The sequence below is a fragment of the Citrus sinensis genome, chromosome 2 (genome assembly GCF_022201045.2).
Source record: "Citrus sinensis cultivar Valencia sweet orange chromosome 2, DVS_A1.0, whole genome shotgun sequence".
In the NCBI taxonomy this organism is placed as follows: domain Eukaryota; kingdom Viridiplantae; phylum Streptophyta; class Magnoliopsida; order Sapindales; family Rutaceae; genus Citrus; species Citrus sinensis.
Genome location: NC_068557.1, coordinates 3,029,723 through 3,044,663, shown reverse-complemented (window position 1 = coordinate 3,044,663; position 14,941 = coordinate 3,029,723). Strand labels below are relative to the sequence as shown.

Below are 14,941 nucleotides of genomic sequence, written 5' to 3'. Positions count from 1 at the left end.
GACAACATCATTTTTGGATGAATTTTTTAGATATTGATCTAATTAAATTTCGTCATCCTTTTATAATTGAATTTTTAATCTATTAAATTGATAAATCTAATGAAAATTGAATTGATGGGTCTAGATATGGGGATATGAAGTGAAGATTGAATGAATATTGAGCCGCCACAGTAGAAACATGGGAATCTGGTAGCGCGTGATGTATTGCGCGTGGTGGGACGGAAGACAAACAAGCGAAGGTGAAACCAAATTTGGATTCTATGGTACATTGAACCTGGACGCAATTACGTTTCTGGTCACTTTGGCCTTCAGGCTCCGCAGACCTACAAGCAGTCAAAGTAGGACATAAGTACAGATCGCATGTGTGAAGGTCTGTAAAAGGTCACGGAGGAAGACAATACACACTAAGATTGTGTTTGTTTTTTAACTTAATAATTTAAAGTGACTTAATTTAATTAATTAAGTTAATTAGAAGTATTTATTTTTATAACTTAATGAGATTTTTTAGATAATTTTAACTTAATAAAATAAACTAAATTTTTTAGTTTTTTACTTAATGGAGAAACCTAAATTAAGTCAATTATTTGCTAATGTCAAAAATTTCTCTGTTTTATAATTTATTTTTCGTGTTTATCCCAAAACTCACCCATCAACATTTACCCAACATAATAATCACATCATTAGTTTTATTTATAAATATTAAAATATTGTGATATTTAAAATATTATTTATTTGACATTCAAATTTAATAAGGATACAAATGTAAAAGTACATATTTTTAGTTTTTTAAGTTGAAAAAAAATAACTTAATACTTATTTTCTGATATTCAGACGAAAAAAAAAACATATTATTCATATTCAGATCTATTTAGAATTCAAACTAATTTAGATCTATTCAGATTTCAGACAAAAAAAAAAAAACAAATGCCACTTAAGTTAGTCGTATAATAAGTGTACATTTATTTTAAAAGATTATCATATAAGTGGTAATTATATTAAATTTAATTATATTATTTTATGCATGTATCAATTAATTTATATTACTTCTTATATATTATAAAATTTAAGATTTGTGGCAGTTCTCGTTAGTATGAAGTATATTGATAAATATTAAAAAACAATTGTATAAATAAATATAAATATAAAAATTGCGTGCCCCCGACCTAACAATTAGCAAATGCATGTAGTTAATGACTAAATAAATGATCCCTTAAGTTACGTATAATGTAACTTACAACCACACACGTGAATAATGTGTGGGGGTGATTGTAAGTTACGTTGAGTTTGCCCTAAACAAAAGCAAATTAGAAACAAAAACAAGTACTAATTTGCTTTTGTTTCTTTTGAACCGCAAGTGGTCCACATGATTTGGCCATTCCCATTCATTCAGGATCCCTCTAAGTTACATGCATGTACCTTACAACCCTCTCACATAAATAGTGTTCATTTACTATTCATGTGAGAGGGTTGTAAGGTACATGCATGTAACTTAGCATTTGCCATTCATGAAAGGTTCAAAGTTTACGAGGCTAATGAGTTTGGGTTTGGGCTCTCGACTTATGTCATCGATTACGATATTACAATTCGTTTTTTTTTTTTTTAATTCTTATGGTTACAACTTGTGAATATATTATAATCCAGATTCACTAGACTCCAAATACAAATATTTATAATACAGTCTAAAATATATCGATAATAGCTCAACAATAGGAAATTAGAAAAAGAACAGAGCTATAGTTAAGTAAAATCCCAATATTTACACCATAGCAATGTTGCTTCTTTTATTTATAATTGTCATATATTTTTAATCATAATTTTAATTCATAAATTAAGTGATACGGGGATATAGAGATGAGAGCCTCGTCTTTGTTTATTATTACTCAAACTCATATGACTTTGGGATAGAAGAGCTGTTTAAAAAGTCTCCATCTCTCTCTTCTTCTTCTTCTTCTTCTTCTTCTTCTTTTTTTTCAAATTTGGGTCAATATATATGTCTAGATCATTGACCCTTTGTCAGCATACGTACAAAGCTAGGACAATGAATTGAAAAAAAACCAAAGAATTACGCATAATTATATACATTAGCATTACCATCGGAATGCAACCAATTGCCAGCGTGATAATGGAAATGACAATAAGAAATGGAAGCCAACTACACTTTTAACTGTTGCATTTTAAACAAAAGAGGAGTCATAACACAAAATTAAAAGGGTTACTATTATGTGTACAAAATTATATAGACTTGATGAGTTTTAGCTGCCCCCTTGTGTCATTCTACTCATCTAAGGGATTCATTTAGCATATTATCATTATAGTTAAGTTCTACTTCTCGTCCGTCAAGAGATTGATGAGAAAAAAAAAATTAAACTCAGTGTCTAAACTGAAGCTTGCTTTGTTGCATCATCGCCTCGGGACTTTTGATCAATGATTCCTTCGGTTCTCCGTACCTTGACCTGTTCAACGCCTAGAGTCAGGTCTGCCACATGGCCCACATTGTCTTTGATGCTACGTGAACTGAAAATCAAACTAATCACCTCGTTGATCTCTTCCCTGCTGAGCAATTTTGAGCCCTTCATGTTTCTAGCTACCTCCTTGTGTTCTTTTCTTTAAACTACCAAATCTTATGATCAGTAAACAAAGACATGAGATCAAAACTAGCATTTAGAAAACACCTCACAGCCATGACTGACAGGCCCAAGTATTGAGTTGAAAAATTCATCTTGGAATCTGGTATAAATCAAATGTGAGTTGCGCCGTAGAAATCTTGAGAAAACGAAGGACCAAAAAGATAATAGAGAGACAGAGCAAACCACCATTATGTAGGTTTAATGGTCTTAAAAACTCAGCAAGCTATCATCATTACCTCAAAGATCAAGCGAATAATGAAACGCGAATAATGAAACGCGAACAAAATAATTAGCTGCTTTATGAGCTGATAGCACTGAGTTGATGGTTGTGAGTTGACACTTGACAGTCATTTTGAAAGAGAAAATAACAAGTAATGGTTCCCCCTCTACTTTTGACTTCCAGTTTTGGAAAAGTGATCATTGAATGAAAAAGTGTGCACATGTTCGGTATGGCTCCCGTTAAGTTATGAAGAGAGAAGAATTTAGAGAGACCGGAAGAGTTTTTTTTTTTTTTTGGAATACGGATATACAAAATTGTAGGTATTACAATTAATATTTATAAACAGATTTTATAATTGAGACCTTCTTCGTGGCATGTACTGCTCTGAAGTGCTGCCCAAATTCTTTAAACCCTCTCAAATATTCGAGAACTGTCCACTCCACTCACATTTCGTGAGGAATAGACTGGCTCCACTCAATTATTTGATAATTGAGAGAGGATTGTAAATAAGCCTCATAAATATTTTTATGGAAACTCGAACCCTTGCACTCAACATTGTAAGTGCAAGGACTCTCCCACTAGACCAAATGCCCATTGGTAGACAAGAAAAGTTAGATTGAGAGAATTTAGTACGTGAGTGTTTCTCTGACTACCAAATACGTATACATATTATTATAGGATTGATACACATACTTAAAATATAGTTAGGGGGTTATAAAGAGTGACACTATACTTACTCACTTTAGATATTTAACTAATAGTAGTTTTCTGGTCTGAAATTTTAAAGTACGAGAAAATACGAAAAAATTTTAAAACTGCATGATTTTAAAGTATTATGAAATTACACTTTAAAACCGCAGAGTTTTAAAACTTTCTTGAACTTTTCCTTATTTTAAAATCATGGATTGAAAATTTTCTAACTTAACTATAATACTCACTAATATGGCATCTTATGTTACAAATATTAGTTTAGAAATCTATCTTAGAAGTGCTTGATGAGAAGAAATCTATCCTTAATTCACATTTCTTAAATAATGGAGAAATCAACCCCTAATTCAAATCTCTAATTTATAATTAGGGTGTGAGTAGTTACTAAACAACTAATGGATTAATTTATATATTGAATACTAAGATATCACCGCAGATATTACAAGGTTGTGAAATTTTTACTTCAAATTTTAACACTAACTTTTATTGGTTGATCTCTTGTAATTTAATAGAAAATATTCAAAATTAAAAAATATATATAATTTTCTTTTTAATTTATTACACCCTACAAATATTTCAAACTAAAGTTAATTAAATTTATTCACGCACCCATAGTACAACGCATAAGTTATCAAGTAAAACTTAAAAAACTGCGTGCTAACCAGAGGCAAGACTTTTTACTCCCATATTGAAAAAGATATATTTATTATCTCTACTATCTGGATAAATACATTTTGCTCCCTCACATTTTATGGTGATTTATTATGAGTGCAAATGTGCAATATGGGAGAAGACTGTGAAGGGGCGCGCATCACTATGCTCCAATATATAAGTATTTTAAATGTCGCTCGCTCTTCAACAGTCGGGGTGGTGGCGCAGTTGGCTAGCGCGTAGGTCTCATAGCTTTAGAGTAATCCTGAGGTCGAGAGTTCGAGCCTCTCTCACCCCAGTGTTTTTTCCCCCCTCATTAACGCACGTTGTTACAATTAGGGTTGGCAATGGGACGGGATGAGATGGAATTTACCAATCTCAGTCTCATCCCGTATATGCAAATGGGATGAAAAAATGTCTTAATCTCGTCCCTATATCTTTTTTGGAACAAAAATATGTCTCAATCCCGTCCCAAAAGAAATGGGATCCTGCGGGATCCCATCCCAATTGGAAAAATTTTCATTATTAATTGGTAATGAGACGGGATGAGACGGAATTTGTCAATCCCACTCCCGTCCCGCATATGTAATTGGGATAAAAAAATGTCTCAATCCCGTCCTAAATTTTTTTATGGGACAAAAATATGTCTTAATCCCGTCTCAATTGGGATGGGATCCTGAATTACCATCCCTAGTTACAATCTGAAATGATTCAACGCACACCAACAACGAAAAGGCATAACTAAACACTGGGAGAAAAATGTATCAATAAAACAAAAATAAAATCGGCGTATTGGTGTCATTATTTTTTAGTATAATATTTAGACTTATTATCATTTTACTATTTTATGAATTTAGTAAAATAAAATAATAAACGATTACAAGAAGTGTTGATGCCTATTATATTTTTATACTAGCTTACATTTTACTACATTTTAATTAATTATATTTGTAAAATATCAATTTTACGCTTTTATTAATGTGAAAATCAATAAATACCAATTTTTTTTTTCCAAATACAATGAGATATTCAAGAGAGCTTAAGCATCCTCAACAGATATTGAGATATCCGAAGATGTCACTAAAATATAAAAAAAATATAGATTTCAGAACATTAAATATTATATTTTTTGTCCATTAGTAACATTTTCAATTAAACAAAATAAAGGTGCCCTCATTAATCTCATAGTCATTGAACATTGAGTCCTGAATGTGTCATGCTTTGTTGAAGATGATATAGAAACCAGCCAATGGATAGAGATAAATAATGGCTGGAATTAATGGAGATTTGGATGAACCCAATCCCGTCCACACCCTACCCCATGCGAGCGGGTTCGAATGCCATACCTCTTGTTCTCACATAAAAAGTCTTGCTACCTAAAATAGATGGCGCCCACAGATCGGCATGAAGATGTATTGACCGAAATATTGTTCATTAAAATGAAATCACTAGAACACCAGAAACTCATTTTAATTCTTTGTTCTCTGATGAAACCTCATCAGACTTATCAATGGAAAGCAACTATCTTCTTGAAGTGCCATTCTTAATGATGCATGGCCATTTCGATGGCACTCTTTTGCGTACTTAAATTAACATTGTGGAACGCGGCTACCAGAGAATATGGGGTTGTCCCATCATGGCACAAAGGTTTACTCTGGTGGGTACGCTGGATTTGGGATTAGATCCATCAAATAATGATGATTACAAGTTTATTACATTGAAGTTGGCTGATGAGCAAAGTGAAAAGGTTTGTAATTCCTCACATCTGGTGGTATACTACAACTTGGGTACAAATTGTTGGAGAGATTTGATCAATGGCATGGAATATATTGAATTATGTTATAAGTTTGTTTGTTATTGGTTGGCAAAGCAAAGACTGATAGAGCACACAGTCATACTTTCATTTGACATGGGTGATGAAGCATTATATTCATATGAAATATTTCAAATGAAACAAGTAGGTGGGAGCTTGGGGTGCATAACAATGACTTCAACTGCTTCACTCTCTTAAATAATGGTGTGATGTTAGGGATGGCAAAAATCCCTACGGGGACGGGTATTCTCAGGGATTTTCCCCATTCGGGAAGGATATGAGGATAATTTCATACTCAATTTCTTATTCGGGGAGGGGACGGGGATGAGGTGGAATCCCCATCCCCTACTCATTTCCCCATTTTAATTTTTAATTTTATTTTTATTTTTTAAAATTACTAGTAAATAAATAATAAAATTTGAATTATAAAATTATAAATATTGGTAAAAATAACAAATATCAATATATTTATATTATTAAACTTTTAGGCCTAATTAACTAATTAAAGTCCTAAATTTTTATTTAGGATATTAAAAAAACCGGGTAAATTTTATTAGCCCAAAAATTTTGTTTTAATTTTAATATTCATTAAATGTTTTAAACTTAAATCTATTTTATTTATTTATTTTTAGATGTTATAATTGCCCATAGCGAATCACAATTTTAATATCTAATTTAATATAATATAATATAATATAATATTTGCTCTTGATTTGCTCCGACTTAACTATTGTGCTGTAAAGGGAATAGTCCACATTTATAAAGTGCCACGCCACCATTGAAAAAGTTAATTTTGAATCTAAATTCGATTTTATTTGTAACAATTTTGCATTAGACTATTAATTTATTCACGATAATTTGTAAAAGAAGTTTGTATCCCTTACATGTTGCGTTACTTACTAATTTAATGTATGTGACTTTTGTAATGGATATTAATGTAAGATATATTTCAAACTTTACTTTTATTTGAATTTTTTATTTTAATATGATTAACTCAAAATCGAAAATAAAAAAATGTATTAGTTATTCGGGGATCGGGGACCCTTGGGGATCCTCTGTTATTATTCAGGGAGGGGATGAAGATTCTCTCAAGTAATTCTGACGGAGACGAAGAGGGAACGGATACATACGTAAAATATCGGGGATGGGTACGGGGAGATTGGTCCCCTCCCCATTACCATCCCTATGTGATGTATGTATAACAGTAAGTATAATGTTTATAAGAGATAAAAATACAAGCCTTCCCTTATAGTAAAAATTTTCTTTTTGTTTAGTAGCGAAATTTTTTTTATCCTTAGTGATGATACACTCTCATTGTAGTAAGTTTGTCATTACTGGAAGACACGATGAAACAAAAATGTTGGAATTGGACCGAACATTTTACTGTTAGTTAGACCTTTTTGTAGATCCTGTTATAGAAGTCAGCTGGACTTTGAAAGAAATGATCAATTTTTGAAGTAGTTTATGGTAATTTTATTCCTCTATGATATTATGACTCAAGAAAAAGAGGAATTTTGGAACCCGACACTGCATGGCTGCCTCCTTTTTCAAGGAGAATTTGCTTACACTATTGTTCATTTGTTTGTGACTTGACAATTATTCATTGGTTAAGTGTGTCTCAATCAGATTCACAACGGATTTGAAAATACTCACCACATGTAAATTCCTGTAATGCTTCTATGCTAGATGGGATTTTTTTTTTCTTTTCCATATTTATTCTTCAATGATGCTAGATAGACATTTATATTATATTATATAAGACTTCATTTGGTATATTTTTTAAATAGAACTTTTTCCAATAAAACTTTTATTAGTAGAATTTTTACAAATAAATCTTTTACAAAAAAAAAATAGTTAATTTGTTGTCGATGAGAGTTTTTATTAACAATTATAAATTTACTTTAATAGACATTTTTAAAGTTATGATATAAAAGGAACGTTACAATATTATGAAATAAATAAGGAGGTGTTTTAAATAATTTAATTTTAACCTCTACTCCCATAAACTCAAGTTTTATATTTTTACTAATAGAAATAAAATGACTTATTTAAGCCTCAAAAGTTTTACTAAAAAGTTTTACTAAAAGACAAGTAAACAATAACAAAAAATTTTTAAAATATTTAAAATTAAATAAGTCGGTTATTATTAAGTCAAATGACCTAGTTGTCCTTTTTCTTTGTTAAAATTTTTTGGCCAAAATATGATTGCAATGAACGAAAAGTGAAAAAAAAAATGCACTCAAAGCGTGTCAAATTAATATTATATTTCAAATTGCAAATTACATTTTCTAAATTTTGTAACAGGAATCTCAAGTTAAGACATAATTTGGCAAATATAGCAAAAAAAATTGGAAAAAAAATAGGTTAAACAAATTGTTAGGATACTTTACCCTATATTTCAATCCCATTATTATTAAAAGTGCAACTACATCAAAATAAAAATGGAATAATTTGAACCCTGCGTTTGAGAATCTGGAAACCATAATAATAGCACAACCACCTACTTCATAAAACAATTGCCTGTTACAAGAAACAAATTAAACACGAGTAGCAGTTAAGGTATTTCAGTCAATTGAATAATGGCAATTAGACAAACCAATGTTTATTCTAATGAAAGAGGACAAATTGCATATGTACAACCACAAAAGTGGTCCACAATAACAACCTTTGGAACTCTCTTAGGAACTCTTTTTTTCCTTCTGCAGATAATAGACAAATTCTAAACACAGCCAATTAAGATACTAATAAGATCACTCCACCCTAATCCTACCTATGCAAAGACATAAATCAGAGAATAAATAAAATAACAATAATCTTGTGTAAACTTAACAAAAATAAAACAATTTTACTTTTTCTTAGAAGTGAATTTCTCGATATGCTAGCCCGTCGGATAACTTTCAGTTCTTTTACCCTCAGTTGGCTAACTGTAAACCCTCCTCCCTCATTAACTTCAAGCTTATACTGTTGAATCTTTCCCGTGAATATTGCCTTGACGCCTTTCTCCAATCAGTACCTGCCTTCATCATCACGGCAAACTCCTCGTAACTTATGCGACCATCCTGCCAGCCATAAGCGAATCTATAATGAATTTCTGCCGTAGCAATTATATGTAAGTTTATAGGGGATGTGCTACAGACTCAGTATTTAATCAGAGGACTTAATGTTTTAGTGTAAAATATAACATCGATTGGGATTGATGGCCAAGACCAATGAGGTGAAGTCTAGGTCTTAGTTTTAAAACCAAGTAGTAAGGGAATGGACAAGTACCCAAGAGACAGAAAAATGAAAAAATAAAAAATAAAAAATGAATAATGAATAGAAAGGAGGTTTATCATGACTTGAAAAACAATATATGTAATTAGAAAAGAAATGAAGAAAGCCAGCAGCTTGAGGACATGCTCCTCTAAGGTGTTATGTGATCCATAAGAAATATATAGTCATCTGCACAAGATGCCAACTAATAGATAGAAAATGTTACCAAGCGAGTCTGACGCTTGGGGAAAAAAAAAAGAGAAATAGAGTACTTCAATTAAGGTATTGAGAGATGAGCTTCAACCAATTTTAGGTCTTAATTGGCCAAAAAGTATAGTTCTTGGTGTGGACATTGAGCAAAAATATTGTCAATTTGATAATTTACTCAGTCGGGTTAAGACACTTTCACTGACATGAACTTTTGAATTTATATACTGGACACTAACCTTGTCCGTATCAACATCATGCATAATGGCATTGATAACATCTTCACCACTGGTGTCAACTTCATCATTTAAGGCATTTCTCAGCTCTTCAATCTCTATGAAACCACTCCGATTTCGATCAAAGAATGAAAAAGCTTTATGCAGATGTTCATCATTGGCCATCTTTTTAAGGTGAACAGAAACTGCGACAAACTCTCCATAATTCAAACTTCCGTCACCATCAACATCGGCCTGTAAAATTCAAGGTTTCAGTCATTCACTTGAAACAGTTAAAAAAAGTCAGATTCCAAAATTTAATGCAACATTCTTCAAACACAGAAACCTGTTTACCCCTGATCATTCATACACTTGTCTCCTTTACCAACTACATATCTTTTCTCCATTTTTCCTTTGTTTAAAGAAAATTGTTAATTGTCAATGTTTCCCATAAAATTTTTAATATTCTTGAATATTTCCAGTATAGAATGAGCAACCTGTTAGTCGATACTAGCTTAGCAAACCAAAAAGTAAGATAACAAACATATAATGCTTACAGCTTCCATGAGGATTTGAAGATCTGCCTCAGGAATATTTTGGCCACCTTTTAGCAACCCAAGCCTTAGCTCCTCAAGGTTTATCTTGCCTCTCTTGTTAGTGTCCATCATCTCAAATGCCTCCTTTAAGCCAGCCACTTCCTCCACAGACAAAAACTCAGCCACAACCTGCAGATATAAATTTCCAGTAAGCTTCCATCTCACTTACAGAAAAGCAGCAAATAATGTAAAGGAATCAAAATTATTACTTGTAGAGCTCTTTTTTTAAGCTTGTTCATTACAGAAAACTGTTTAAGCCTTGCTTTCACGGTCTCACCCAGTGAAACATTTGGAGCCTTTTTGGCATTTTGTAACCAAGGATGCTCTGCATGCACGAGGACGAACTGTTACTTGATTAAACTTCAATGTGTATAACCCATTAAATTAACATTATTGAACATTACCTAGTACTTCCTCAGCGGTAAGCCTCTGCTTTGGGTCAGGATTAAGCATCTTCTTCACAAGGTCCTTTGCATTTTCAGAAACTTTGGGCCAGGGGTCCCTCTTAAAATCAATCACTGAGCGAATAATTGCCTGTGCTACCCCTTGTTCAGTTTCTGTATTGAAAACATAAAGATTTTATATAAATTCAGTGCAAATTCAAAACATGAGATATATGCTTAAAAATATATGTGTTAACCACCAGCAACAGTAAAGTGAGATGCTTAAAAGGTACTCAGACTATTCTTCCAACTCTCAAAGCACTCGTTGACAACCCTAACAAATGTAAAATGAAAAAGTAATTATAATAATAGAAAGAAAGCCTAACCCCAATTGAACTCAAATGTATAAATAAAGATATTGACCTGCCCAGAAAGGTGGGACACCACAAAGCAAAATATACAGGATAACTCCAGCACTCCAGACATCAACTTCTGGTCCATAATTGCGCTTTAAAACCTCTGGCGCCATGTAATATGGACTTCCAACTATCTCGTTGAATTGCTCCCCTGTAGAAAAGAGAAACCTTCAGGTAAGAACAGTATAAGATAAAGGAATGAAGGTAAAAGGAATAAATAGCAGGCAGGGAAGTGCTAATTATATAGCACATTACCAGGCCTAAAGAAGACCGACAACCCAAAATCAATTGCCTTTAAGGGAGAACTTTCCTTCTTATTAGCAAATAGAAAATTTTCTGGCTTGAGATCACGATGCATGACTCCTTGCTCGTGACACACCTACAGTGGAAAAATCATACAAGGAAATGCAGGTTAGAAGAATGAGGTCACTAAAAGCATAAGCATAACTTCTGAAAATCATAGAATTAACACGAGAAACTGAGTCCACAAGTTGATCAAAAAATACATATACAAAGAAGCGATGAGAGAGAGAATTGTCATAGGCGGCTCAGCAAATGATAAGATGCACGGAGATAAAACATTTAAGCCCTAAGAAGTAACCAATTTCAGAATAAACAAACAAATTCTTGTGGATCCGCACAGATCATAAGAAATTTTAAGTCACTAACATCTGAGACTGAATGAAATAAGAATAAATTAAACAGCTTAAAAAAAACACTGGCAAGCTCAGTACCAGAAAAAGAAAGAGAGCAAAAAAAAAAATCATTGAATAAATAAACTAAGTGAAACTTTCCTGATGTCCATTTGATAAGGGAACTTAAATTGAAAATTTTAGAGAGAATATCATCCATCTCTCCAAATAAAAACACTCAGAAATAGCATACCTGAGGAAAAATCCAAAAAGTAGAAGCTTATGGGGAGAAAAAGGAAAACATCCCAACTCTGAACAGGTTTTGATTTTAACATTTGTCCAAAGCCTGTGTCACTAACTATCATACCTAAACCAATTTAACTACAAACTGGTAAAAATAAATTGAATGCCATGCACTGTCAATTCAATTTAAGGCCATAAACATCAAAATTTCGCAGCAATACCAAACACAAAACACAGAAAAGACCAGAAACGAACCTGAACAACTTCAACAATGGTCTTCATAACTGCAGCAGCAGCTCGCTCAGTGTAATGCCCTCTGGCGACGATCCTATCAAACAACTCTCCTCCCTCACATAACTCCATCACAATGTGCACAGCACTATCATCCTCATAAGTGTCCTTCAATGACACAATATTCGGATGCTTAGGTAAATGCTTCATTATCTGAACCTCCCTCCTCACATCCTCTATATCCACAGCAGTCCTAAGTTTCTTCTTCGAAATAGACTTGCAAGCAAACTTTTCGCCATTGTTCACATCAGTACACAAATACGTAACCCCAAACTCTCCGCGTCCAAGCTCGCGACCCAGATCATAATCAATGGAGATGTCCTGACCTGAGGGTTCCTTAAGGACACATAGCCTGTGAACAACTGTAGATCCATTTGCTACAACATATTCGTCACCATAAAACGGATTTGGTTTTTCCTTTTTCCCCTTTGCTCTCTTCCCAGATGAAGAATCCGGTCTCGCACAACAATTTCCCATGAATCTAAAGCCTCAAATCCTGAAAAAATCTCCAACTTTACAGTAATCTAAACAAGACTAAAACAAAGATCAACAAAAAGAAAAGTCAAAACTTGAGCTTCCTTCCACAACAAACTACAGGGAAATCACATGACTAATACGCTAAAAATTAAAACTTGAGCTAAAAAACATCAAGAACTTCCAAAAAAGATTGAAAGGGGTTAGCCTACATGAAATTTCCTAAAAATTTGGAAGGTTATAATATCCAAAAAGCTACTAGCAAACTCGACCTACCATCTTAAATTTATCATCAAACCTAAAGAAACAAACCAGAAGAAAAATAAAAATAAAAACCCAGAAACATTTTCGAATCAAATAGATAATGACCCACCTGAGATTGGTGAGAGTTCTTGAGAACCCAGATGGGTTTATGAAAATGAAAAGCTTAATGAGTCAAATTTCTGGCAAAGAAATGAAGCGTTTACTTGGGAGAGAGAGGGGGGGGGGGCAAAAAAAAAAAAGAATGTAAAATGATAAATACAATGCTGAACGGAAGGGATGATTTTTAATAGAGAGAGTCAAAGTTTTGATCTTTTTTGCAGCCTTTCTTTAATTAATTAATCAAAATTTAATTTTTTGCTCTTTCTTTTCTTCTTCTTAGGATTCAACGTTGGAAGGAGACAGAAGAACAACCCTTCTGTCTTCCTTTTCTCTTCTTTTTTTTTTATTTTTTATTTTTTATTTTTTGTTTTTGTTTTTCCAAAATGCCCAAAAGAATCGTCAAGCAATATTATACACTCTAAATCAAAACCAAATAAAACAAAAACCCCAAAAACTCAAAACTCGTCTTCTTTCTTTAAATTCTTTTGAGTTAATTATATTTTTTTAATAATTAAGATAATTAAAAAACTTTTTTGTTCTTTTTTTGTAATAGTCGAATAATGTTGGATTCCACTTACCGCGGATAAAATACATAAAAACAACGTACTACCGAGTCACATACGTCAAATAAGTATTAAAAATAAATTATTGAACATAAAATGTATGGAACATATAAAAATTAAAACTTGGAATAGAATTTCTTTATTAATTCTTTAAAATAGTCTAATATTGGGATACTTTCATTATTTCAATTATTGAAAAAATATTTATAACCTTGTAAATGGATAAGTTTGTTTTATGATTTTCATTTTATAGAATAAAATTATACAAATGATAGTGAACAAAATAGAAGAAGAAGAAGAAGGGAGGCTAACCTTACACCAAACCATAATTAAAATGTGCAATTTGAGGAGATGAGATGAGAATTGGATGCAAATGCAATGATTTATATTTATATATATGTGTGTGTGTGTGTGTGTGTGTGTATAAATATATATTTCTCAATATTTTTCATATGTTGGATTGATTTAAACTCAAGCATTTCTTGTTCGTTTTGAAGTCAAACTCTCTAGCAAGGGCATTAGGTGGATCACAATTTAGTCAAATTTAGCAGCCTCTCCTTATTTTACAACTGTGGTGTAGTTTTGACAAAGATTTGTTCTTCAATTTATTTTTGTTTCAATTATTAATTTTTTGTTTGTTTTGTATTTTTGTTGCACTATAAATCCATTTACACCCCAAAAATTATAACGCATTTATTTATGATTTTTTATTTTGTAACTGACTTTTTCCCATTTTAACAGTCACAAGAAACCATAATTTCATCATTAATGGTTGTGGACCGAGACAACTATGGAGTGATCAGCTTTTAAAAAAGTCTCCAAGAGGAAAAGTACAAAAGACAAAATCATAAGAAATAATTAATGGAGTATAATGAGTTTTAATTATAGTTGGATTAGACAATTATTTCATTATTAGATCTGGATCCAACACCTTTCCAAAAAAAAAAAATTTATTATAATAATTTCACATAAAATATTAGAGTAGTCAACAAAGGTTCATCGCTTTTGAGATATTGACATTTGATATTTGATGATAGAATAAACTAGGTAGAAAAACGAAAGGCCACCATTAGACGTAATATAATACATGATAAATAATTAGGGTTCATAATTATATTTGGTTTGTTTTACTAATTGCCCAATAACTTCAATATTTATCCAAAAAATTAAGTTTATCCTTCATTCTTATTTAAGGACTTATAGGAGAGAATGAAAATTAAAATTGTGGTGAAGACATTTCTTACAAGAAGAGAGTAAATTTCGCACCCATTTAAAAGTAATTTTCAC

General features: G+C 32.0%; 1 protein-coding gene and 1 non-coding gene across 5 annotated transcripts; one reads left to right on the top strand and one right to left on the bottom strand.

Annotated features, from left to right (window-relative positions):
* The first annotated feature begins 4,419 nt into the window (after positions 1-4,419).
* On the top strand, positions 4,420-4,504 carry TRNAM-CAU (transfer RNA methionine (anticodon CAU)). Its single transcript is given in 2 exon segments — positions 4,420-4,457; positions 4,469-4,504. It is a non-coding gene; the product is annotated as a tRNA-Met (tRNA).
* Positions 4,505-8,605: 4,101 nt separating this feature from the next.
* On the bottom strand, positions 8,606-14,088 carry LOC102630407 (calcium-dependent protein kinase 8). Of its 4 annotated transcripts, none has more exons than XM_025094911.2 (9): positions 13,967-14,088; positions 12,219-12,750; positions 11,344-11,467; positions 11,096-11,239; positions 10,694-10,846; positions 10,499-10,614; positions 10,251-10,418; positions 9,718-9,948; positions 8,606-9,078 (listed from the first exon to the last, which is right to left on the bottom strand). In XM_025094911.2, the coding sequence occupies exons 2-9, from the start codon at positions 12,729-12,731 to the stop codon at positions 8,932-8,934; spliced, it is 1,596 nt and encodes a 531-aa protein (XP_024950679.1). In that variant the 5' UTR covers positions 12,732-12,750; positions 13,967-14,088; the 3' UTR covers positions 8,606-8,931. The 4 variants fall into 4 exon arrangements, with proteins under 4 accessions (XP_024950679.1, XP_006470625.1, XP_052287636.1 ...); XM_006470562.4 differs by lacking the exon at positions 13,967-14,088 and adding an exon at positions 13,102-13,466 and having other exon boundaries at positions 12,219-12,788; XM_052431676.1 differs by lacking the exon at positions 13,967-14,088 and adding an exon at positions 13,102-13,466 and having other exon boundaries at positions 12,219-12,778.
* Between the last annotated feature and the right edge of the window lie 853 nt (positions 14,089-14,941).

Bases quoted from the DNA above. Each gene is read 5' to 3' on its own strand.
- LOC102630407 (XM_025094911.2), bottom strand. From the start codon at position 12,731: ATGGGAAATTGTTGTGCGAGACCGGATTCTTCATCTGGGAAGAGAGCA. The intron at 11,240-11,343 runs GTAATGTGCTAT...TCTTTTCTACAG, and splicing joins GTCGGTCTTCTTTAGGCCTG to GGGAGCAATTCAACGAGATA. The intron at 10,615-10,693 runs GTAATGTTCAAT...TCGTGCATGCAG, and splicing joins TACCGCTGAGGAAGTACTAG to AGCATCCTTGGTTACAAAAT.